Source organism: Petaurus breviceps, unplaced genomic scaffold (genome assembly GCF_028583685.1).
Source record: "Petaurus breviceps papuanus isolate PSGF00001 unplaced genomic scaffold, PetGlider_PUasm1.0 90752, whole genome shotgun sequence".
NCBI lineage: Eukaryota > Metazoa > Chordata > Mammalia > Diprotodontia > Petauridae > Petaurus > Petaurus breviceps.
The window spans coordinates 8,289,752-8,317,314 of NW_027187336.1; the positions used below are offsets into that span (position 1 = coordinate 8,289,752).

The 27,563-nt window shown below is 37.6% G+C and overlaps 1 protein-coding gene across 8 annotated transcripts in view; it reads right to left on the reverse strand.

Annotated features, from left to right (window-relative positions):
• Positions 1-27,563, reverse strand: part of NCKAP5 (NCK associated protein 5) — a 1,185,533-nt gene that overhangs the window by 95,622 nt on the left and 1,062,348 nt on the right. For all 8 annotated transcript variants that reach the window (XM_069067791.1, XM_069067792.1, XM_069067796.1 and 5 more), the window contains one exon: positions 14,369-14,459. In XM_069067791.1, coding sequence (XP_068923892.1) covers positions 14,369-14,459 — 91 coding nt within the window. The remainder of the gene's footprint in view (positions 1-14,368; positions 14,460-27,563) is intronic.

Consider the following 27,563-nt stretch of genomic DNA (forward strand, 5'->3'; position numbering starts at 1 on the left):
GAGAGAGAGAGAGAGAGAGAGAGAGAGAGAGAGAGAGAGAGAGAGAGTGTGTGTGTGTATTCACTCATTTTGCTTCAGGGCTATCTGTATTCAATTTGTCTCCAAGCTCCACTTCTACTGGGGTGGGGTTTTGATTGGTAAGACTAAATCTGTTAGTTCTTCCAGAAACTGAGAACCTTTTATCCTTTGGCATGGGATTCCTGGTTTATGGAAAACACTTCATTATTTGTCTGCCATGAGAATCAAGGCAGCCTGTAAGAAACAGACTCCTCCTGGCTTCTTTTCCCCTCTCTCTTGACCTCTTACAAAGTTCTTGTTTCCTAGCTCATAGACACCTCTAGCTGAGATGACAGATAGTTCCTCAACTCCACGAATGATCTTTGCTCAGGTAACCAGTTCTGCTTACTTTCCTGGATATTCTTTGGTGACTCATCTTATAATTTCCCATATACTCAGTTTGTCTCAGGGTCAATGGCCCTTTTTCAAGTCTGGGTTCATAATTGGAAACTAATTACACATATGATAAGAGAAACTGCTGGGTTTTTAAGTCCTGCCTTGAGGCTGGTGGATAAATTAGGTGTTATTTTATAACCAGTTTACTATGCTGGAAGAGTATGGACATGAACAAATGTTGGTGGTACAAGTAGTCCTCCCTGATACATTTATTTGTTTGAATTCCAGAAGGAATAAATGACCTACCAATATTGTGAGTCTCATGGGAAAGCTGCTGCCTTAGGCAAATGTTTAATGCAGAGTCAAACATACATTTCTAGACACTAGAACAGCACTTTAATGGCTACCATGATGGGGAGTACCTCTGGAATTGTAATGTATTATAAACAAGAGAAGCTGGTCTCCTCTCAGAATGGTCCCCTGTGCTTAGGACTGATTCACAAGTAGATCTGGAAGGTGAAATCCATGACAGATTTTCCAGTACTTGGGAAGACTTGAAGCAAAATTTCCTTTGGTTTGGGAGTTGACCCAATTGAGTTACAAGCTGTGACTGTTTTTTAAGAGCCTATGAAAGTCTTTCTTCAGAATTTCACTGCTCCTCTAATCAAACAATCCCATCTGCAGAGTATCAGTTTTAAGAACATGAGAAACAGATTGGAAACTGGTTCAATGCTAAGGGCCTGTCTAGAACAATGTTTCATAAATTGGTAACCGCTCTACTCTTCCCTTTCTTCTCCACCTCTGTGCACCTATCTCCCCTCCCCTCTTGGTAAGGCATTTAACTCTTGGCATTTTACCTTGGCCAGTGAATGGAAGATAAAGCAAATATAGTCTCATTATTTGATGGTGTGTAAAATGAGTGGATCAAGCACTGTATCAGTGATAAGATGATTGCTAAATGACTCTTCTCAAATTTCATCAACGGTCTGATGAAAGAAATCAAGGCAGACATGAATGAGTTATTTTTTTTTGGCACTAGCATTTCTGCAGGGTGGGGGAGGCTTTTCTCAGAAGTAGTTTAAACCCTTATTGGTTGGATGTGACTTCTTTATACATGTCTAGATTTAATGAAATCACATCTGAACAGATATATCAGGGAGACTTTTTTCTTCCCCATTTCTTTCCCCCTTCTCACATGCTTGCTTCAATGGTGATTTCCTTAAATAAAGGACACTTCCATTCTTAAGATCAATTTCTTTACCTCCTTCCCTCTGACATGTATTTCATTATAGAGCTCCATTTTTATCTTCATAATTTGTTATAGCCCTCACCTAATCTCTTCCAAGCACTTTAAACCTCTCTAAAGCAAATGTATTTATTCAAACATGTCAGATTTAATGGACATATCATAGTGTAAATCCCCAGTGGCTTTGATGCATGTATCACCTTAATTGAGGTGGATTTTCATTAAGTGTCTATGATCGAGTTCTGTGAACAGTTTGATTGTGGAGCTTCAGCAGAACTACCAACCCTTTGCTAGCAAGGAAGAGCAGTCCCTGGGACCCTTTCCTCACTACCTCCCAGCCACTAGCTTCTTATTGTCTGTATTACCTTCAGGCAGATGGGAAGCTGCTGGCTTCAACAACACCTAACCACAGGCATTATAGCTCTTCTGTAAGGAAAGTGTATGGTCGAATCTATGGTAGGGCAGAGGCAGAAAAGACTGAAGTGTTCAGATCTTCGGCAAACCTCAGTTTTAACCTTGTCTTTCACCACTAAAGCTTCTGACTGGAATAACTAGAGTCTAGGGAAGGAGGGATATTTTCCTTCCCTTCCCTATTCCCCACATGCACACCTCTGTTGGAGGTGTTAATAAGTGATACAGCTGAAGTGTGAGCTGCTGGAGGATGGGGATGGATTAATGTTTGATGTGGCAGGAAATCTACTAACGGCCTCACCAGTCCCTGAATACTGGTAGTGATCAGGTTGAAGTCCTACAGGGTTGCTATAGTGCAATTTCACAGTTTTATACATGAGTCTCTGGATCCTTTTATCCATGGGCTTTGTTTTTTATTCAGCAGTTCTTACCTTTGTGATTATGGATAATTTGCATATGTTGGGTGTAAGGGACCTCTGCCCTTTGTGTTTCTACTTGTCATAGTTGGAAGATCAGTAGACTCGAGGCCAAGAAGACCAGCATTTAATGCAATTTCTGAAAATTAGTGTATACATCACTTTCCTTTTCTGAATTTCAGTTTCCTCATTTATAAAACAGAAATAATGATACTCATATTTCCTCACAGAATGTTGTGAGAAAAGACTCCATTCTTTCCCCTCTTCATTTCTTCTTTCACATAGAAGTAAAAATAATACTCCTAAGGCACAGGTCTGACTATGTAACTCTCTCCCTGAAAAACCTTTAGAACCTCACTGTTCTATGTTAGATGAAATATGAACTCCTTAGCTTTTAGAATTTAAAATCTCCCCAATCTGGTTCCAATTTCCCTTCATAGTCTTATTTCACACAACTCCTCTTGACCCACTCAATTTTTCAGCTAAGTTCTAGCACTGTCCCCCAATCTTGCTCTCATCATCTCCTATCTCCATAACTTTTTATGGGTTCTCCTCTCTGTCCCCCCCAGCATTTTTCCTTCTCACCTCTGCCTTTTAGAAGCCTTTTTCAAGACTTAGCCCAAGCAGCAACTACTCTAATCAGCCTTCTGCTATCTCTTTCCCCAGTGGAAAGCACTCTTTCCCTCTTTACATCCCCTTCCTCTCTAAATTTTACAGGATTTTAAGTGTTAGAATGTTATGGAAATGGGTTTTAATTTATTTTTTAAAAATGAAAATTAATTGCAATAGTTGTTTGGAGAATTTTGCCTTGTCTCTTTGAGATAGCTGGCAGTGTTCTAGGTTGGTGCCAAACTCTAGATAAGCACTGAATTTATCTTGTACTTTATCATGTCTAGCACCAGGGATAGTTCTAGGCAAAAGTATGAAAAAGGGAAAAAAAAAAGCTTTCATCCTATTTTCCCCTTTGGTACCCACCTTGCCCTGCCAGGACTAGTAACCTCATCTTGCCCTTTTATCTGCCCAGTAAACACTACATGTCATCTTCACACAATCCTCTATGCTGCTACACTTCTATACTTTAAACATTTAATAAACAGATTTCTACTAAGATGTTTTATTAATTGCTTGTGAGGGTTTAATGTGTTCACTGTCCCTAAATAGCATTTGCATTTTAAAGAGGGCCTTAAATGCCTTAACCCAAAACAGTAACTAAGGGTAATTTCAAGTACTTCTTTGCAGGTGTGTGCAAGGTGATACAAAAGCCAAGGACTTGAGCTGAAGTCAGTGACAGAAAGAAATCCTAAGAAATCAGCAAGAAGCAGACCTGGTAGGAGCAGTGGATTGACATCACCAGAAAATACCAACAGCACTAGAGAATTGGAGGTTGGTTGCTCATCCATGTATGTGTCCTGGCCACATGTGTTCCATATGTGTATATTTCTTGACATATGTTCCCAAGTATATTCAATCTTCTTTTCAATGATACATGGGTCTTTAGTGGGTTGCCCCAGATTTATGAAGGAAATGTTTCACCGCTACTTTTTTATGCTATTGTTTCATGAAATACCTCTTATTTGAACTATAGTTTTCACTGGCTATAGACACACACAGTATATTCAGTGCAGGGTAACCTGGTCTGGAGAGTTCACATTGTCAAGAGCTACATCAGAATCTCTTAAAAACCTAAGTTTCTAGGAAGAATATTGACTTTGAGGAACATATTAATTCTCTGCACTCCCAGCATTTTGGCTTCCTAAACTAAGTTCTTAGACTTCTGCATATTTGTATTCTGACAAACTAACAATCCTCAAACACTCTCATAATAGATTAGCTTGGTCTTGGGAGTATTCTTCCTTGTCCTGACCCTTCACCAAAAATTCCCCTTCCCCTCTCACATAATACCAATTACTAAAACATGTTAGGACCATATATCTGTCTGAAAGAACCTCAGAGGTCAGGCTGGTCCTCCCTCAGGCAGGCCCCAGCCTTTACTCATGTTGTTCTTTTGTTCATCTCTCATCTCTTTAGCTATTCAAACCCATCCTTTATGGCCTACCTCAAGTTCCACCTCCTTCACAAAACCTCCAATCATCCTACACAATCTGTATTTCTCCTCTCTCTGAACTCTTACATGTAATATTTCTTTTTTCCACTCTGTGGCAGGACCATGGATAGATCCTCCTAAGCTCTCTTCCCAAGTCAGGTGCTTCAAAAGGCTAAGGTTGGAAGTTTCTAACTCAAGAAAGAACCAGAAACATTGACTTATTCAAGAGGAATCAGAATTTAGTCACTGAGATATGAAGTTCTAAGACAAGTGATCAGAAGGTGTAAGAATGCCCTAAACAGAAGTGTGGGTCATTACCAGAATCTAATGGAGTTCAAGGTACAATATAGAAGAGCCATGTTCTGGAAAGTCAGGAATAAATTATCAATACAAAGAGAGCAGAGAATGGTTGCAGTCTATACAAAACCCCACATAGTTTGTAACACTGTTTCTAGGACTTGTAAATGTGTTTTCTACCAAAAGATGATAGGTTAGACTTACATATATGGTAACTCAAACTTATCTAGTCCATCTTTGCATTTTACAGATTGCATCCAAGTATTAGGAGACTAGCATTTCCTTCTAAATTAGCTACAACTGGACAATTCTCAATTGTTCCTATCATCACCACTCTTACAAACAATGGCTGCCTTTAAAACTGTAGCATCTGCTGCTGACACTAGAGGACTTAATGTCTATTATTCACATAGTCCTACAATGAAGCTCATTGTGTCATATTCACAACTCTAGGTTGACCAAGGATATAAGGCTATGTCCATGGAACATGACTGTTTTTTAACAATCTGGAAAGGCTTTCAGTATGAGAGCACCGTTGGAGTGTGGATCTGTTGTCTGAGGATCAGCCTAGTTAATTTTAGGAAGTCTCTTTACCAGAAAACCATAGCAACATGCCATAGCAACTAATGAAGACTACTTACTAAGGTATGGAAGTATATTGAAATAAAAGGAGGGATAATACACTCTAATGACATCATAGAAATAAGAACAAATTTTAGCACTTCATGTAGATGCTACATGCAGTGTGTGTGTGTGTGTGTGTGTTTGTGTGTGTATTTTATTTAACTATGGCAAGCAGTTGGTAGAATCAGACAAGTTATGGTTCAATGAGAACACAAGCTCCTGAAAGGAAGCGTTTATGTCTTCTAATCCAATTGTATCCCTTCAGTAACCAGTGCAGTGCCAAATGGCACACAGTAAGAGTTAAAAAAATAATTATTGGATGAATCAGTGAATTAATATTATCCTCAAAAGATGACAGTAAGTGCCCTTTTCCCTAAGTCATTAGATCAATGAATCATGGCTGAATTATTTCCTCCTAATGAACACTTCTTTAGCAATAGCCAAATCTGAGGATGCTTTTCAGAGTGACTGAGCTATATGTTGCCCTCCTGAAATCTTTAATTCAAAAAATGTCCTCACATGAAGAAAAGACTGTGAAATGAAGTACCTGATTTATTAAACTTGGAATTAAAAAAATCAACTAAAGAAGGAATCTTTACCAAGTCCAATTTCTAACTCCACATAGAGGAATTTAGGGGGCCATATGCAAAGGTGATAGATTATGAAAACAGAAGGCTGTTAAAATCAGGGGGGGAAGGGATGGTTGTTATTTCTCCAGGATTGTTCCTAACCAGGAAACAGATGATTTCATTTCCACTCAAATTGTCCCAGAGAGACAATTTTATATTAAACAATTTTATACTTATTTTGTGTTAAATATAACTCTGTTTAGGACCAGCAGGAAACAAATAGTTGGAAGACTGACCAAACAAAGGGAAGTTTGTTTGCATCATACCATTCTGAAGCTCTTTTGTCATTAAACATTTGAAATCAAGTTATCCTAGGATTTATTGGGAGAACTTAAATAATTTTAAATCACTTTCCTTCTCATTCAAAGGAATTATCACATTAGCAAATCCAGTTTTGGTGCCAGTCAACAGTCAATGTAACTTTATTAAAACTGTTTATCTATCAAAATTTTTACTTTGCAACCCACATCTTGTTTTGATTGCTGATATTTCTTCTTTTGTATAATTAAACTTTAGTGTGTGGGCACAGTATTCAAAATATGACATTTAACTAAAAAAATCTTCCATTTCTGGAGTTCTGAAAGTCTACTCAACTTTCTGGAATAAAATTAAAGTAAAATGAAAATAAGATTACCATTCTATTTACAAAAACAAAAAAAACCTCCCAAACTTCTTTCCAAATCCACCCTCCTTACAGAAAATCAGTAATGTTCCTCTAATAAGGCAGATAATCATCAAGAGCTTTAATTGATTGACAGCTACAGTATATCAGTCCTTCTGACTTGAATATGTATTTTAATTTTAGGAGCAGGAAAGTATTAGATACATTTTACCAAAGGGTATAACTTTTGTTCCATGGAGGATTCCTTCAAACTTATTCATTCTTTATTGCCGACTAATAATATTGTGAAGACAGAGATGACAATTTGCTTAAAACACAAGTGATTTTCCTATATGATAAATTCTTGATTATCTCTATCACTGGAGTTGAGCAGTGGTTTAAAGAAGAGAATAATAAAAACAATTTATATTTGACTTTGGAGTTAATTTTAATATTTGTTCCCCAGAAGATTTACTTTCTGATGTTTTTCTTAGATTAAAATGAAAATGAGTTTGCATTTCTTTAATTTAATACATATCCATTGACGGTGGAGAGAAATAGCCTAAATGTGTGCTCGGTGGATGGGGACAGCCAATATGAGATAAAAATAAATAATCCATTATTGTGGTTGATCCATTGTTGTGGTATGTAAGCCACACGTGGATAATGGTGGGACTGACCATATTCCTAAAGGACTTTGATGGTAAATAAATAATGCCTTGTTTCCTTCCTCCCATGTTAGCTTCCAGCATGTGATCATTCCAGACCTTAATCCATATCCAAACAAAGCACATGATTTCAAAGTTTATTAAGTTCTTGCCTTGTCCTTATTACCAAACTCCACATTCTATAATTATTCAAATTCTAGTCCTTTATGTAAGGGATCTGCTATACCATGTGCTTCCTTCAAAACAAGTTTAATATGTTAATGAATGATGAATAAAAAATATTAGACTGTAAACTCAAATGTTTCATTCTTCTCTTGTGGACCTATTAGTGCATATATGGGAGTAGGTACAAAATAGTAACTCAATAAATCTTGCCAATTGATTAGTGTGAATTTCTCAAGAGCTATACATGCTACAAAGGTATAGAACTCTACCTTTATTGCCTGCAGTGTTCCTAACATTTTCCTCTATTTTGTGTTCCATTCTGTTCATGGAATCACTGAATTTCACAGTTGGGAGGAATATCAGTAGCCACAGTAGTCACTAGTCCAAGCCACACCTATTTACAACACATACAAGTCACCTAGCTTTTGAATGGAGGTGCCCAGTGAGAGGTAACCCATTAATGCTTAAGAAAATTGATTTCCCTTTTGAAGAGCTCTAATTGTTATGAAGTTTTTCATGACATTGAGCCTACATTTGCCTCCATGCAACTTCTATCTGTTGCTCCAGTTTCTGCCCTCTGGGGTCCATCAGAACAAACTGATATCTTCTTCCACATGACAGCCTTTCAATTTGTGGGTTCTTGCTGATGCCTGCCTGAAGGCATGACATATCTCAAAGTCAGGATGTTGCACAGAAAGGACATTTTCCATCATAATCCTGTTTCCAACAATCAATGTTCATATTACTAAGCAATGTTGGATTCATCCAACAGAGCCAGATACCTACATGGTGCAGTTTGAAGAATACCTAAAGACCCTGCCCACCCCCATTCAATTGTCCTTAGTGATCTGCCATTAAAGCAAAAAAAAATACCACCAATGGCAAAATTCCTTTGAGGTAAGGTATTATTTCAGGAGTGCCACTGCTAAAATACAAACATATGACCTAAGAAAGAAAACAACACATCAATACCCTGTCATATTAGCATGAATAAGTTCATTAGATTAACAAATCACCATATATTGTAGAAGTGGATAGAGAATGAAATAACTCATAGTATGGAATCCAGAACTAGGGAATTTCAATCTGAGAGGGGAAGAAGAAGTCAAGTCAACCCCAAAGTTTAAGTATGTATCCATTGTCTGGGATCTTAGCATAATTTAGTAGAAAACCCTTAGTGCCACTGGAAGCCCAAATGTGCCAGATGCTTGTGAGTGTGAACTAAATAAATGGAGGAGAAACTGAAGGCAATCCTAAAATAACCTAATTCTTGTGTTGACACTTGTGTTTTACTTGGGGTCAAAACTGGTTTCCAGGACTTGATATTAGTAATAACACATGATTACACATAGAGTGACAATATGACGTAGTAGATAGAGGTGCTAACTTTGTATCAGGAAGCCTAGGATCACATCCCTCTGCAGACAATTTTTAGCTGTTTGATCTTGGGCAAACAATTTGGCCTCATTTGTAAAATAAAAGTGTTGGACTACATGGTCTCTAACATTAGTACTATCATCAAATCTATGATGCCAAGATGATGTTTTCTGTGAGTGTGATAACTTCTGTTTTCTTCTGAGGTGACAGAGAATGGAACAAAGGAAAAGGAATATGATAGGGTACAATCCACAGGGTACTTGAGCATTTGCTGATCAGTCAATGGAATAGCCTCCTCTTTTATTTTTTTTCCCAGGGGAGAAAGGATACAAAAAGTGGTCAATTAGTTTTGGCAATTTTAACTAGAGACAAAATATCACAGGAATTTTCTTATAATTTTCATTCAACTGTCACTGAGTTTTTCTTCAAATTCCTTAAATTTATGTTATTTCACATTCTATTTATTACCTGTCTACCTTTTTGAAATATATATTTGACTATTCAGTTGAAATATTTATTTATTTATTCATTCTTTTGTTTATTTATTTGGAGCCAATTGGTGTTAAGTGTGTTGCCCAGGATTCTTTTATTTTTTTTTTTGAAGGGGATGGATACCTTTTATCTGTTTAACAAAAATGGTTAACATTGGAGTCTTTGGACAGCGGGTACCTCCTTTGCCCAGGGTTCCCCCCCTTTCACCCTCAGCAGGTCATGATCAAGCCTTAGGCCAAGGAGATGCAGTTGGCTCTGGGAGAGGTGCTGGGAAGGAAGGCAGCAGCCTAACAGTCTAAACAAAAGCAACCGTTTCCAAAATATCTTCCAGGTTAAAGCATTCCCGAGTGTGCAGCTCTGTCCCACCCTACAGGAGCAGAGGAAGGTTTTCTCATGGTACTTTTTACTGTGTCCTTCTGGCCATCAGCATTTCCTAAATGTTTTCCTCTGCATCCTTCACACTGCACTCGTGGTATCATTTTCTCCATTCCAGTTCCTTAATTTTTTCTTCTGCTATTTTCTGTTTCTCTAATAGCTGGTTGTGAATTACTTCCTCAGACTGAAGAATAAACATTCTCCCTATACCTTCACACATGTGAGTCTCATCTACCAAAGTCATCATTTCTGTATCTGTAAGATGTGCATGTTTTTTCATTCTATTTAGCTGTTTGATCTGTATATCTGCAAGTTTCACCTTCTGCTGAGTATCAGCTACTTTGGCTTGTAGTTCTGTGAAAGCTGTCTTGGTCCGAACTCTGCATCTGTACACTCCCCAAGATTCTTATTAGTTTTTATTGGCTGACTTTTCTTCTGGGAAATATATCTTATTTTTCTGTTCATCAATTTACATAAGAATATGTAATAGTCTGTCCCAGTGAGAAGGACTTCAGATATGAAATAAGTATTTTATAACTTGGTATCTGGAGTTTGAATAGTTCAATCAAATATGAAGAGACCATCAAAGACAATGAATTTGACTTTAGGGTACAGTTTGTCTCTGGTTGATCTTTTGCATAAGACCCCAAAAGGAATCTGCAAAGTGTAACTGACTGAAATGAGACTAATTATCATAAGCCAATGTGGAATATCTTTCTGAGGGAACTAGCTTTGGATCACGAAGGATTGGTAACTAGTGAGGCTAGAGAACACCCTTGCCTTGAGGTGATGAACCTGGGAACTTCATCTTTAAGGAAATCTAAGACCAGAGACTTCTGCCAATCTAGGCTAAAGTTCATTGTTCTACCTCAGGGGTTCTTAACCTGGTGTCAGGGATGTCTTTGGAAGTCTGGTGAGAACTAGGGATCCTTTCTCAGAATAATGTTTTTAGAAACTTAAATTATATACACAGAATTAAAAAGGAAACCAAGTTGACTGGAATGAATTCATCAAAATGCTTTTTTTACATTCATAGATCTGAGTTTCAGAAGTCTTGCTTTAGCTGAAAGAGCAAACTGAGAGTCAGTATTGCACCTAAAGAGGCTGCAGTCCCATCCAAATGAGCCAGTGGCTGAAGGTGATAAAGGATTCTAGGTGTCTATCAAAGAGTAAGCCCAGAAAAAGCAGTGGATCAACACATCGAGCAGAAATACCGCACTGGGAGAAGAGTCCAGAAGGACAGCAGCCTGCCTGGGCTATTCCAGCAGCAGCTTTTAGTGACCAAGTGATCTGCCCTGGCTCAACCTGGTGGCAGTCCTTATTAGCTAAGTTAACTGTCAGAGCCAGCCCAGAAATAGTCATGAACAACAACCTCTGTACCAGCCCAGCAATAGCAGTAGTCAGGCAATGTGCTTGGCCCAACCCAGAAGCAGACTGACCCATGTAGCCCAGATATCTCACCACACTAGAAAAAAGCCCAGTAAGGCCAGTGTAGTGAATCTATCCATCCATCACTGATACCACAGACTCTAGTGCATCTTGGGAGGATCCACCAGAAAACAAAAAAAGAACACTAAGGCTCTGGGGTTCCAGAGCAGTGAGCTGCATTGCTTATGCATATTACATACATCAGTGCCTCACTCTATTGTATTATCCTCCTTCCCTGTGACTCTGTGTATGTACTGGTGGGAAAGTATACTTCTGGGTTGGGATGTAATTATTGCTTCTTGCTAAGGTAGTTGAGTAAATGCCTTTGCTGAAGAACTAATAGGATGACTGCTAAGGGGAAATACACCAGTGGAGGTTGTATTAGAAGTATGACCATCTAAGGGTTACCCTTAGACTCCTGAAAATAGCAGCACTGGCTACTTCAGAGACACTACTTTCTAGTGCTATGGTAGAGTGGGGGAGAGAGCCAATGGATGATACATTTACAATATACAGGGTTCTCCAAAAGTCTTAGTATAGTAATTTTAAGCTTTAATATGTTTAATAGCTTAAAATTGCACTGAGTCTTCTGGAACAGCTTGTATTAGATAAATATGATGTCATAGCTCAACACCACAGAAGGACAGTAAGCAAATGTATCAAATGTTACACAATCTGGACTAATCCTTTTTCATAAGTATGAGGGCTTATACTGATTATGAATAAAAGAAAATATGTTTTAATATATATAAGTATGTTTTCATTTCACACATCTTATGTTTCACATCAGGGAGGCTGTTCAGCCAACTCTTCTATATAATGACTTTGTAATTAAGGCATACTGTTTTGCCCAATCTAAGATAAGCTCACCCTTCACAATAAAAATGCAAACAGATCTCTGATTCATGAATTAGTTAACTGTTCTTGCCTGTTGCAGACATCAGTCAGCATTTGGTTGCTGGCCACAACATTTAAATTCATTGTTTCCTCTACTTGGAAACCTCACAATAGATGGAAAATGGTTATTAGGAAGTCTCAATGTTTTCTGATAATTAAATATTTTGGTGTGGTGGGCTCATTCATTTTCCATGAGAAAGTATTTACTGTCATTGCAATTAGATATGAAGTTTCTATAGGTTTTGAGGAGGGAAAAGATTAAAAATAAATTTAAGTTAGTTGACTCAGTTGGATCCTTGCCTTGGGAGTATTCAGTTAGACTAAATGACAATGTTGTTGTTGGTGCAAAGTAGCTTTATCTCTTTGAAGATAAAAATGTGAAAATCTAGTCCACATATACTTTTGTTTCTCTAATCCAGAATCAGCAATATATTTAAATCTACTTCAATCATTGTAATCCTTTAAAAAGATCAGCTCCTAACAAACACACATGCATATTCCTAATTTTACAGGTCCAACAGCACTTAATTTTAGAAAAATGGTAACTCTTCAGCACTTCCCATAGTGTCAAGTTTGAAGGCTGTTAAATAATATTTAACTTGCACATTAGCTAACTATGCAGAACTGATACCAATTTAAGCATTTTGCATTGACAACTATAATAAAGGGTGTCTTTTTGGAATAATAATCTTATTCAGACTATGCTCATTCAGTTCTATTTTGTTAAGATTTTTGCATCCCCAATTACAAATGAAGAGAATAATAATGGTGTGCCAGTCTCATTAAATGTAGGGATACAACAATTCACTCTGGTAAACTGTAAATTATAGTTTGCGGATGACTGCCATGTATACAAGGAAGTCGGTAGGAAAGTATACCAACATGGAGCTGACAGTGGGAGAGGATGCTGAGAGCTGGCAGCCAAAGACACTGTCGGGAAAGGACAGGAGCAATGGATACTGATTAAATCCAGAAACAAGAAAGCTGTGAGAGCTGTCACGCCACTGCAATGGTGTAGTCAAGATTATCTCTAATGTGCCTGAATATGGTCTGTAAGAAAGGATTCAATCATACACTGGCATCCTTTGTAAAATCAAAATAACCCCAAATGCCCAAATTCTAAATTCTTTTCAGTTCTAAGAGCAACATATTCTGCATTTTCCCCAAGATTGTCAGGCGCTATTAAAGTTATTATCTTGTGTATCTTCCTGTTAGGATCAGAGATGCTGACAGCTCTTCAATCTCCTGGTTACCACCCATTACTAGACATTCTCAAAGTGTCAGCAAAGGCCTTTTGTCTTGAGGAACTATAGTTTCTACACTCCATTTGTTCTGCACAATTAAAAGAAGTAGCTGATAAGCCAAATTCATTTAAGAAATGGGGATTTTTATAATGAGGCTTTTACCAGAGAGAAGAGAGTGGACTGGAGAATTTTTAAAAACCAATAAGAGCCTATCTCCAATTTAACTTCTTTTTTCTCCCTGAGGGTGGGGGAGAAGTTGAAGAATATGGCTTTAATCCACTGGGCTTTATTTTTTTACTTTTGGTTCAGACTTGTAATTTATTTAGTGGAAGAAACTCCTAACATAAAAAACTATGCTCACTGATGCAGTCACAACTTATCTGTATTTGATAGTCATAGAAACTTGCCTGTGCCTATGAAAGGTTATATGACTTGCTTGGGGGCACATAGTCAGTATGTGTTAAAGGAAAGACTTGAATCCAGGTATTTCTGTCTTCAAGTGGTACCTTCTATCTACTGTAGCATGCCACCTCCTCTCAGTCTCCTTTTTTTCCAATCATAATTTCCATTTGGAAGGGCCAAATGATGAATTTCTAGCCTATATGTTTAACAAGGTTACTTTTAGATAGATTCTTCTTGGGGTCCAAATGTGAAATGTTGGTTGATGTAGAATACGGTTAGTTTTTCTTGGGTAAAATCTACCAAGTGCACATGATTGGAGATATTAGATGGGAAGCATATACATTCTGCTCCTTTTTTTTTTTTACTGGGGACTCACTTTCCTCTACTTGGTATTCTGCTGCCTTGTTCACTCTATGCTGCCTAATAAAGACCTAATAAAGATCTTGACATCTTACCACCTTTACTTTTTCCCTCCAAGGTCTCCAGTGCTGTCTAAGCAAATGAAGTAAAAGTGCCTATGTTGGCTGGATTGCTTAAAAAGAGCTGCATTAAGACATGGACTCCTGGACTCCAGGAATGCATTGAGTCCAAAAGCTGGACTACTTCTGCATAGACAAATGACACAATAGGGAAAGTAGTAGGAAAATATTAATTGGTACCTATTATGTGGTTTTGAAATGGAGAGTGTTTTCCGCTCTCCATAATTGTGTCCTCTTCATCCTCTTGAAGGCTTTCAGTGACCTCTTTTATCTGTAAAGAGAAGAAAACTCAGAAAATTCTTTTCCTAAGTTATCTTTAGCAACTCTCAACAAAAGGGTGTTTTCCACAGCAAATGTATGTTTTCCCAACTGCACTGAATGGATTCATTATTATTTTTAATTATAACAACTTATTTTCAGACATATAACCTTAGTTTTGAAAGTGAAAATTTATAGGGTACATCATCCCACAAAAGACTTTGGATGTAATAGCTTTGGTTTTTGTTCTTTTAATGAAGTCTGTAACACAGAGCTGTCAAGAAAAATTAAGGTTTAAGGAGGTGTAATTTCTCTGGAGGCAATGACTTCCACTACAATTTATTTTAATAAGAATAAAGAAATACATTCAGGTCTCTACTGGTGTGAGTCTTGGAGATTTTTTGTGTTTTATTCATTCTAGGACAGAATGAGGTGACCTCAGTGTGGGATCAATGACCTAGGGAATTGAATTGGTTATTTAGATAATTCAAGAAAAACAAACCCCTCCTCAATCTTTACCTGTAATAACCAGATAATTGGAAAGGGTATAGGTAAAGGGAGAGAGGTAATTAATAACCCAGATAATTACTTAAATTCTTCATTTTACTTTGCATGTATAGATGCAGCTTCAGCGTGACTTCAAGGGTGTTTCTTTTTTTCTTTCTTTTTGGACTCTGGATAGTACTTTTAATGCCCTAATTAAAAGACATTTCATCTGGTCAACTAGAAAGACAATGGCAATAATATAAAATGGGTAATGCAAAAAGAAGCCTAGTTATGCACATATGTTCTTTAATTGCCAGTGGATTTGCTCTGGGACTTGGGTGGAATGCCAAGGAGCCATAATTTTATATTTGCACTGTAGAAAGTCATGCAGATGTATGCTGACCTTGAGCTCAATTTAGCTTCCTGCTTTTTTTGTCTCCCATTCCTCATATTTAATGGAATAAGACTAATTATTTACATTTTATGACCATGGTTTTATTATTAGGATGTAATTGGTGCTTAATCGGTCCAATGTGGATTGTCAAAAGATGCCAAATTGAAATAGATCTCTAACTCTGTCACCTCCAGCCTGTGTAATGCAAATTGATAAAGGAATGGAGAGGAATTCATTTCCTCACCTCACTTACTCTATTACTAGATTTGGGGATGTTCCATTGCTTATTAGCACCTCCAAAAGAAAAGGGCAACAGAGGGACTCTTCTGCCTCTTGCAATGCAAATCTGCATTTGTATTAGAGAAGAAATAGTTCCAGTGATGTGACCTCTAAAGACATTATAAAAATGTAGGAATTATTTTACTAGGTCAGACTGGTATTTCCTCTAGCCTGACAATTTGTTTCTCATTGTGGAATCAAGGAAAAGACACAATTGTCTTTCCACTGATGTCAAAATGATCATTAAATGTAATTAGAGATGTGTCCTTAAACATACTAATTTCTTCTAATAAGAATTCCATTATGGATCTCTCCTCTTGATTTATAAAAAAGCTTTTTTGGAATAGATTGATATTTTTAATCAGTAGTTCTTTGGGTAATAAGTTCAATTTTCTACTTGCATTCTAATTCAATTGAAGAATTCATTGACCATTTATTAAGAACCTATTATGGCTAGACATTATGCTAGGCCCTGACTAGACAGAGATAAAGAACAACATGATCTCTGCCCTCAAACACTTCACAATCTAATTGGTGAAATATAACATGGGCAATGCAAGGTAGAATGTGACTGAGGGCAAAAGCAAGCAAGAAAAAAATTGTTCTTGGGAAAATTTGTGGAGGGAGATCAAATAAGACTTCCTGGAATTGACATCACCATAGCAGTCTTTAATTAAGAAAAGGATTTTGGGGGCGGCCAGGTAGCACAGCAAGTAAGAGCACCGGCTCCAGTCTTGAGAAGACCTGGAGATCGAATCCCGGGCTCAGACACTTAGCACCCACCCAGAAACACCTGGCCATGTAACCTTGAGCAAGTTACTTAACTCTAATTGCTTAGGGGCGGCCAGGTGGCTCAGCGAGTAAGGGTACCGGCTCCAGTGTTGGGATGACCTGGAGATCGAATCCCGGGCTCAGACACTCAGCACCACACCCAGAAATAACTGGCCGTGTAACCTTGAGCAAGTTACTTAACCCCGATTGCTAAAAAAAAAAAAAAAAAGAAAAGGATTTTGAAAATTTAGATGAAGGAGTACACTCCAGACATTGACGTGAGTCTATGTGAGTGCAGAGAAATAAAAGATAAATCAATCAACAAGTACAGAGTAGTAGATACTGGGTGTAGAATTTTTAATCCCTTAACAATATAGGTTCAAATCTAGCCTCAGAAGCTAACAGAGTAATTATAGGCTTTAGTTTCTTTATGTTAAAATGAAGGGAATTGAACTTGAAGGCCTCTATGGTTCCTTCCAGCTCTAAATCTGTGATCCTACTATGTGTGAAGCACTATTAATGATAAGAACACAGAGGTGAATATGAAATAGTACCTGACCTCAAGAAGTTTGCATTTGAGTGGGGAAGATGACATGTGTACAGATACACAATTACCCATTCATAGTACAGTTTGGGGAAAAGGCTATAAAAGTGGGCTGGAACCAGAAAATGGTGAGTTGTGAAGGACTGGTCTGTTGAGTTTGTATTTTATATATTAAAGAAGGCAGCCATGAAGATTTTTGAGTAGAGGAGACAGGTAAGATCTGGGCCTTAGGAGGACTGCTTTTTTGCAGCTGGATAAAATAAAGAGCTGTACAGTTAGCAGGAAGAACAGTGATGAGACTATTACAACAGTCCAGATGAGACATGATAGGTGCCTTAACTAGGGAGACTTGGAACCTAAACAAAGAGAAAGGGACAGATGGGAGAGATATTATGTACAATCATATACTTTTAATTGTCCTCAATTTACTTTGTTCAGACTCAAAAGGATGTCTGTCCCCCAATTCTAAAACAGGAACAAGTCCATGTTCACCCTATTCCTTTTCTTATGTTTCAGTCATAATCACTTTCTCTTCATCTTTTCAAACCAAAGAATAATAAAATTTGAAGTGTCGTAGGTTTTTTTTTAAGAGCTAGAAGAGACCTTAGAAATCATTTAGTTCAATCTCTTTGTATTACCGAGGAGAGAACCAAAGTCTAAGGAGGTTAAGGAAATTGTTCAAGGTCACATAAGAAGCTAGAAGGAGACCCAGCAGAGAGCCACATAGGCCAGTCTCATTGCCTGGAATGGATGCCTTCATCTAAACTTTCTAAATCCTTTTCTTAATTAAAGACTCTGCTTTGGTGATATCAATTTCATGAAGCCCTACTTGGTCTTCCTCCACAATTTTTCCAAACAGCAATTTTTTCTTGCTTCCTTTTGCCCTCAATTACATCCTGCCTTGCATTATATCTATTTGTGCACATGGTGTATTTTACTGATTAGATTGTGAAGTGTTTGAGGGCAGGGATCATATTCTTCATCTCTGGCTAGCCAGTACCTGGCACAATGTCTTGCTATGATAGGTTCTTAATAAATGGTCAATGAATTCTTCAATTGAATTATAATGCAAGTAGAAAATTGAACTTATTACCCAAATAATTATTACTTATTGAAATTCTAAATATATTCCAAAAAGGCTTTTAAAAAATAAATTAGGAGACTAGAAACCCATGATCTGAATCTCAGTTGAGTCCTTTCTGTATGACTCCTTTCTGTTCTTAAACTTTCTAGTCTGTAGCCCTAAAGAAGCACTCCCACCCACGATGGTATAGTTGTATATACAGGGGCTTAGTTTTGTGTGTGGGAGTTAGACCCTCTCCAGTTCTGAGATGCCTTTATTGTACCGTGCTAGTCAGGACTTCAAATAGCTTTCCAGGAGCTGATAAACTCTAGTTTCAGGTTAGTTATAATTTTCTCTTTTGCTTGAAAACTGAGGCTACTCCTTCCCCTTCAACTGACTTGTACTATTACTTCTAAGTAAGACTTAGAGCCTTTTAGAGCTGTGTAGGAACACAAAAGGGCTAGGATGCCATGGCCTTTCCAACCCAGTCAGATACTTTTTATACTGGTCCAACTACTTGTAGTTAGCCTTGGATAATTTATCATAGAAACAGGGCTGAAGTGGGGTGGCCAGGTGGCGCAGTGAGTAAGAGCATTGGCCCCAGTGTCGGGAGACCTGGGATTGGTTCTGGCCTCAGATACTCGGCACCCACCCAAAAATAACTGGCCATGTAACCTTTAGCAAGTTACTTAACCCCAATTGCTTAAAAAAAAAGAAACAGGGCTGAAGGACAAGGCTTATAATCACTAGGTTTCCAAGCATTCCATGGATCACATGGAATATTTGGTCCTTGTAGAAGAGATTTGGTACTAATGATGAATTATGGGAAATAGGAAATAGAGGGTAAATGTTAGACAAGTGAAATGACATAACTGGTACATGAGACTCCCTCAGTCAACCTGACGTATTCATGCTAATAGGTCTAAGTAGAAAGCAGCAGATAATTAAAAAAATTTTTTTTAATTGGCTATGGATGACAGCTATAATTTACTTTGGCAGCAGATTCCCTTTACTAATTATATTATTCATAAACTGAAATTAAAATTAGTTGGTATTCATGAACAGGCTCTGGATGTGATCACCCAGATCACAGGGAGTTTGCAGGGATCATACTGAATGGTAAGTGGGAGCCAGCTTGGGGTTAAGAAACTACTGTAAGTAATTTAACTCAAGAAAACAATATTGATGAATGCCTACTATGTACAAGGCATGATGCTAAACACTGGGGATACAAAGACAAAATCAAAAGCACTTCAGCTCTCAAGGAACTTATGTTCTAGTGGACATAATAAATTCAGGTCCATAATAAAAATAATACAAACAAAATCGAGGAGAAAGAGAACAGTAACTCCTGGTAGGATAGGGGAAGGTTGACGTTACTTCTGGAGGAAGTGACACTTTGAGTTGAGCTTGGCATGAAGTCAAGGATTCTGAGATGAGGCATATGGAAAGCTATCAGAATATAAACTCATTTAAGGCAGAGAACTTTTTATTGTTGTTGGTATGTTTTTGTTTTGTTTTTGGTATCTCCCACACTGCATGGTATCTGGTACACAGTAAATGATCAATAAAGGATTTTAGTTTGATTATCAGGGAATAGCTTGTACAAAGGCATGGAAGTGAGAGATAGACTATCAACTTTGGGGGGTCATTACTAGTTTTTAGGCAAGTAGGGGCTCAGTGATTAGAGTGCTGGGCCTGGAGTCCAGAAGATCTGAGTTCAAAGCCTGGTCTCAGAAACGTACTAGCTGTGTGACCCTGGGTAAGTCACTTAACCTCTGTTTGTCATAACCCACTAGAAAAGGAAATGGCAACCCACTTCACTATCTTTACCAAGGAAATCCCAAGGAAAGCATGGTCCATGAGGTCACAAAGAGTCAGACGTGATGGAACAACAACAAATACTTTAAGGGCAGCTGGATGGTACAATGGGTAAAGTGCCAGGCCTGAAATCAGGAGGACTCATCTTCTGAGTTCAAATCTGTCCTCAGACATTTATTTACTAGTTGTGTGATGCTGGGTAAGTCACTTAATGCTGTTTGCCTCAGTTCCTCATCTGTAAAAATGAGCTGGACGAGGAAGTAGCAAACCTGTCTAGTATATTTGCCAAGAAAACTTCAAATAGGGTCATGAAGAGTTGGACACAACTGAAAAACAACAACAGTAGTTTTTTTTTTGTAGGAATAGAATATTCATGAAGGGAAATGGTATTTATTAAAGTTGGAAAGGCAGATGGGAGATAAATAGTGGTGTTCATTAAATGCTAGGATAAGAAACTTATATTTTCCTATTGGCAATGGGATAGGAAGCCTGAAAGCTTTTGAACTAGTGAATGACATGATCAGACCTGTTTCTTGCAAAGACGATTTTGGCAGCTGTATAGAGGATGGAATGGAAAAGAAAGTCTGGAAGAAGGGATACCAACAAAGAAATATCTTTGTGTATACAGTGAACCAGAAAAAGCATAATAAAGACCCAAATAAATGAGTTGACTGTGTGAGTTGAGGATGAGGGAAAGACAATTGCCAAGGATAATTTTTAGAGTATGAACCTGAGGGTAAGATTGGATTCTAATGCATAGTGGCACCAAATGAGTGTAGATAAGCTTAGAGAATACTGACTAAGGCACAGATCCAAAGAGCTTAGAGAGGACTAGAGATCTTGCCACAACATTTTCCTAGCCCCTACTCTTTAGCACAGACAGAAAATACAATCAGTAATATTATTAAATATCATAAGGGGTGGGAGTTAAATAGCACCCACATAATTTGGAGTAGTGTTTGCCAGTGTTCCTTTTGGCTATTGATGTTAAAGACTAGTATTTTTCTAAAGGAGATTCTAGGATACTTGAAGATGTCCTTTAGTTTGTACCATTGACATGCAGGATGCACGATTAGTATTAGTGTCAAAATAACATTAAGAGGTATATCTTTTGGCCGGCTAGGTGGGGCAGGGACTACATACAGCATCAGCCCTGGAATCAGGAGGACCTGAGTTCAAATGTGGCCTCAGACACTTGACACTTACTAGCCGTGTGACCTTGGGCAAGTCACTTAACCCCAATTGCCTTGCCTTCCCCCCTTCAAAAGGCAAAAAACAAAATCCCCCCCAAAAGAGGTATCTTTTACAGAGACTGTTGGAATGATAACTATACAGGACTTAATAAGAGAACCATGTATAAAATTTTCATGGTTTTATGTTACTTTGTTCAGGAGATATCATGATCACAGGATGATTATTGTTAAAAATATAATAACACTTCTGTTTGTTTTTCAGAGTATAGAACACCAGTAAATTATCCATTATTTGAATTGGGTTAATACTCGTATTTACCCCCATCATATAATAGAATTTTATAAAGCAGTTTATATCCATCCATGATCTCATTTAATTCTTACAGATCAAAAGGTATATAGTACAAATATTATTGTCTTAATTTCCTAGATGTGAAACTTGAGGTTGAGAGAGATTAAGTGACTTGCCCATTGTCAAAGTGATAGTCAAACAGTAGACCAGATTCATGCCTTCTGATCCCAAATAGAGTTTCCTTCTCTGTACCATATACCACTCTCTTCTAATACATTTGCATTCTCACTTGTTTTACACTTACCTGTTTACATATCTTACTGACTCTCCTCACTATGAGAACCACGAATGCAGTGTCCATGTCAATTTTATCTTTGAATCTCTCCCAGACCTAGTATCTTGTCTTTTAAATAGGGGAAGCTTAATAAATGTTCGGTGGGGGCAGCTAGGTGGATCAGTGAATAGAGCACCAGTCCTGGAGTCAGGAGGACCTGAGTTAAAATCACAGCCTCAGATATGTGGTACTTACTAGTTGTGTGACTTTGGGCAAGTCACTTAACACCAATTGGCTTGCTTTCCCTCTCCAAAAAGACCAAACAAACTCCAAACTGTTAAATGAATTAATGAATTGATAATTCTTTGGATGAAGTCTCTATATAAATTTTTCACTGGATTCATTATATATATCCTCTTTGAATTCCCATAAACTTAAGAGTTTTCCCCAAAGTCACATTATATTTATAATTTCATTTAGAAAGGAGAAATAAAATATCTTAGATTGTGGGGTATCCTTGAAGGAGAAGAAAACAACTTGGGAGTCATTGCCTTCTAATTTATTTAGAAATGCATTACTTATGGATTATGAAGGGTAAAACATGCATGATTATGATTAGTGTCAAAAAACAATCTTTCACTTTGAGAACGTTGGAGTGACAATGTTTTGCAGGGCTTAAGAGAAGATTGATGTGCAATTGTTGTCATGATTCTCTGCTATTTTATCTGGGCAGCACTATCCTCATGGAATGGTTCTTTTTTGCCTTTTTATTAGCATTTTGTCTTTTCAGAGTATAGAATACTGGTGAACAAAGAAGTCTACACATTATTTGAATAAAAAAAGAGAGGATAAAATGACTATTTCTTCTTTTGCATGACATACATATATATATGAGTATATTACATATCTAGATATGCATGCATATGTGTGTGTGCCTATAGTACTGATCACCTTACTAATTCTGCTAACTTTTCTTGACCAATGGTGGTTCTGATAGGAGTTTGGGATAATCTCCCTTGAGACTTTATGTTTCTGAAACATTTTGAAATTTACAAGAAGATATGACTGGCTTCAAAACAAAGTACACAAATCTTTGACTTATTTACTTGATGTTCATACTTACTATTTGTTTGACTTGATAAATTATTTAAGCTCTCTCAGTCTTAGTTTCCTCATTTGTAAAATGAAGAGGTTGGATTTGATGGTCTCAGGTCCATTCCAGCTTTAAATCATGATTCTGCTTTAACTCATCAAGGGAATACTATTCTTTTCCTCTTTAAAATACTTCTAATTTTATATAATTTAAATAAAAGTACAAAGCAATATAACCTTTGCATAAATTATATAAAAATTAGAGTTGCTGTGGGTAAGTTAAAGCATGATGAAGACATAATCCTTTAATTACCATCCTGAAAGAGAAAAGGATTCAGTTCTGCAAAGCATTAAGGAACATTTGTACATTCTTTTTTTTTCAAATGGTTTATTAACTTCTGATTTACATCATTCATTTCCACCAGATTTTGAGTTACAAATTTTCTCCCCGTTTTTCCCCTACCCACTCCCCCCCAAAATAAGCAGTCCCACAGGATATCCCCTCCTCTCTCCCATACTTTCTCCCATACCCCTTTTGACTTTTCCAGTGGATCTCTATGCCCTAGTGCCTGTATATCTTATTTCCCAATTACATGTAAAATAGTATTGATAATAGTACACACACACACACACACACACACACACACACACACGTACATACATATTTAAATATTTGATTTTAAAACTTTGAATATCAGATTCATTCCCTTCCTCCCTTGTCACCTACCCTTACTGGGAAGATAAGCAGTTCAGTACAGGTTGGACATGTGTGGCTAATGCAAAACAATAACATAGTAGATATATTGTAAAAGACTGACTATATTTCCCTCCCTCCTATCCCACCTCCCACTTGTTCTATTCTCTACTTTGATCCCCTCCCTTTTCAGAAGTAGGTGCTTCCAACTTCCCTCCCCACCAGCCTTCCCTCCCTTTCATCAAACCTCCTCTCATCCCCTTCCCCCCTACTCTCCTGTAGGATGAGATACCCTATTTAGTGTGCATTTCATTCCCTCCTCAAGCCAAATTCAATGGGAATAAGGTTGACCCATTCCCTTTTGCCTTCCTATTCTTCCCCCTCATTGTAACCATTTCCCCTCACCTCTTCTGTATGAGATAGTTTACCCCATTTTTCTCTCCCCATCCCTTCTCATTATATTCCTCATTCACCTCTTAATTTCACCTTTTAAGTATCATCCCTTCCTGTTAAATTGGTCCTGTGCTCTCTATCTATGAATACATGTAAACATATATACACACATTCACGTATATATTCATATGCCCATATACCCTCATATATATATATATATATTTCTATTCCCTTCAACTACTGAGAAAAGTTTCATAAGTTACAATTATCATTTTTCCATGTAGGAATGTTAATAGCTCAACTTTGATAAGTTCCTTATGATTTCTTTTCCCTGTTTACCTTCTCATGCTTCTCTTGCTTCTTGTATCTGAACGTCAAATTTTCTGTTCAACTCTGTTTTTTTCAGCAAGAATGCTTGAAAGTCCTCTATTCCACTGAATGACCATATTTTCCCCTGAAACATGATACTCAGTTTTGCTGGGTAGGTGATTCTTGGTTTTAATCCCAGCTCCTTTGACCTTCGGAATATCATATTCCAAGCCCTTCAATCCCTCAGTGTAGAAGCTGCCAGATCCTGGGTTATCCTAATTGTGTTTCCACAATATTCAAATTGTTTCTTCCTGGCTGCTTGTAATATTCTCTCCTTAATCTGGGAATTCTGGAACCTGGCTATAATATTCTTAGGAGTTTTTATTTTGGGATCTTTTTCAGGAGGTGATCGGTGGATTCTTTCAACCTCTATTTTGCCCTCTGGTTCTGAAACATCAGGGCAGTTTTCTTTGAGAACTTCCTGGAGGATGATTTCTAGGTTATTACTTTGATCATGGCTTTCATTCAGGTAGTCCAATAATTTTTAAATTATCTCTCCTGGATCTATTTTCTAGGTCAGTTGTTTATCCCATGAGATATTTCACATTGCCTTCTATTCTTTCATTTGTTTGGATCTCTTTAACAGCATCTTGATTTCTCATAAAGTCATTAGCTTCCACTTGCTCCCATCTAATTCTGAAACCATAATTCTCCTCATTGAGCTTTTGAGATTCTTTTTCCATCTGGCAAATTCGACTTTTTAAGGCATTCTTCTCCTCATTGCCTTTTTGAGTCTCTTTTGCCATTTGAGTCAATCTGTTTTTTAAAGTGTCATTTTCCTCAGTCAGGCTGTTGACTCTCATTTCATAATTTTCTTGCATTGTTCTCACTTTTCTTCCCAATTTTTCCTCCACTTCTTTTATATGCTTCTTAAGGTCCTCTATGGCCTGTAAGTAGCTCGTATTTTCCTTTGAAGCTTTTGGTGCAGGAGTTCTGACTTCACTGTCTTCCTCCTGTTCCATGCTTTGCTCCTTTTTGTCCCCAAAATAGGAGTGTAATGTTGGAATTTTCTGTCTGCTTTGTTTCCTTTGATTGGTCATGTCGCCCCTCAGTCACTTGACACCTGGGCTTTTTCCCACAGTAGGATTCTGCCACCAGACAGGGGAGCTTTCATCCCAAATGCTGGGGTTTTCTCAGTTGCTGGAGGTATTAGATGGGTACCCTCTCTGAGGTCTCCACACGCTCTGGCAAGCTGGACATACACCCCAGGACCTCCACCCTAGACTGCAATCCAGATCCAAGCAGGTTAAAGCAAGAGCAATTACCCCTCAGACTTGTGCTTGGTCCCCCTACACTCTGCAGGCCAGGAGCTGAAGCTGTCACGTGGTGCTGGCTGGCTGTGCTGGCACCTCAGCTGCTTCTCGCCCTGGGGACAAAAGCCATGCACTCTCACTTATTGGTCCCAAAGTCCAGACTGCATTGACCTCTCACTCTGTCCTTCACATCTGTGTGTTGATAAATCTGGAAAGGGCCACAGCTGCTGCTGATCTGGAGTCCATTCTGCTGTGGCTGGTCAGGCCCGCCCTGGGACTAAAGCCTCAGAGTGGGGCTGGGCTCGGCTCCCAGAGCTTTGAACTGGCAGATTCCTGCCGGGCTTTCCTCAGTGGGAGGTTAGCTTCTCTGTGTCATTTTGTGGGTTCTGCAGCTCCAAAGCTTGTTTAGAGTCCCCTTTTTACATGGATTGGGGAAGGTGGAAGCAGGAGCAGTGGAGAGGTCCTGCTTCTACTCTGCCATCTTGGCTCTGCCCCCCTTTTGTATGTTCTTTAATACATGTCTATTAATGTTGAGAATGGATTTATTGTTTTTATCTGTATAAAGGCTTGCTGCATGAATGTGTCTGTAATATGCATGGAAATAATCTTTTAGTATTAACAACATAGAGAGAAAGATTAACTGAAATGATGAAAGTTTCTTTTCTTTAAAGAAGGGGATTGTACATCTTAGTTTATGGTTTTTAATCATAGGATTTGGGCTTTGAGGGAACTTACATATCACTTACACTATCCCCTTCACTATACAGATGGGGAAACTGAGGTTTGGAGATTTTAAGTATTTATCCAAGGTAACACAGGAACAAAGTAGTAGAGCTAGAATATTTAAATATAGATCCTCAGGACTTCAAATTCAGTCCTTTTATTATACTCTTGCCTTGTGGTCTCTTAATTAAAGATGAGTCATCAGATTTTTAAGTTGAAGTAAGTATGGTGTGAATTGGAACTTTCAAGCAAAAAGCATTATGACAATTTCTCTGAATCATACTTTAAAATTTAAAACAAGCAGATATCAAATTCTCCTTAAATTTTTGAAACGAAGACCATCCAACTTAAAACTCTCAAACTAAGACAACTTGGTGGCTCTGTGGACAGAATGCTAAATCTAGAGTAGAGGTTTACTGTCCCCTTATTTGACTTACTGTCCCCTTTAAAAAAATACTCAGAGCCCCCCCCCAATCTACTTTCTTTAACCCTTTAGTGTTTTTTATAACTTGTGCTATTTAAAAAATATATAAAATATATTTTTAAATGACACCTCAAATTCAATAATTTATTGTATATTTGTGGATTTTTTTTCTGTATTTTTGATCATGCAATACTGGGATATTTAACTGAATAGTATTATAAACAAGTTATTACATATACATATTCCTACTGATACATGCTGAACTTCCCAACAATGTGTGACACACTCCTCTGCTAATACTTACTTGTCAAGACCTGTTGGGGGACTTGACCACTGATGGGTTATAACTTTGCATTTTGTGTGTTTATCTGGGAAATAATGTAATCATTACAACTTTAATTCTTGCACAATAGATGAAATATGTATGAATGGTTTTTCAAAATTTTCTTTTCTTTTCTTCTTTCCTTATGCTTCCACCATCCCCTTATATTTAACACCCCCCAAGTGCACCAGAGACTACTACTGCCCCTCCCCCATCATTCCCCAGGGGAGCCTGTAGGGAGCTATATAGTCCTGTTTGGGAACCTATGATAGAGACAGGAAGATCTGAATATAAATCCTGCCTCTGTAACTTACTGTGTGACCTTTCACAAGTTACTTAGCCTCCCTCTGTCACAATGTTCTCATTTAGTAGCACTTACATCCCAGAGTTATTATGAGAATAAAATGAGATTTAAAATACTATTATTTTATTGTGTTATATTATAATTATATCATATTATATTATTACTGTATTATATTGTATTAAAATAATATTTAAAATATTACATAACTGTTTGATATTATTATTACTATTATTCACTGAACTTAGTATTGAAATAGAATCACTGTTACATAATACCGTGTTTCCCCGATAATAAGACCTATCCCCAAAACAAGCCCTCCCCTTACTGTGTAAGATTCCTGTAAAATAAACCCTCCCCCGAAAATAAGCCCTATTGAGATTGCTACTGTAGTAAAGGTGATCCCCTGCGCTACATGCTACATTACAG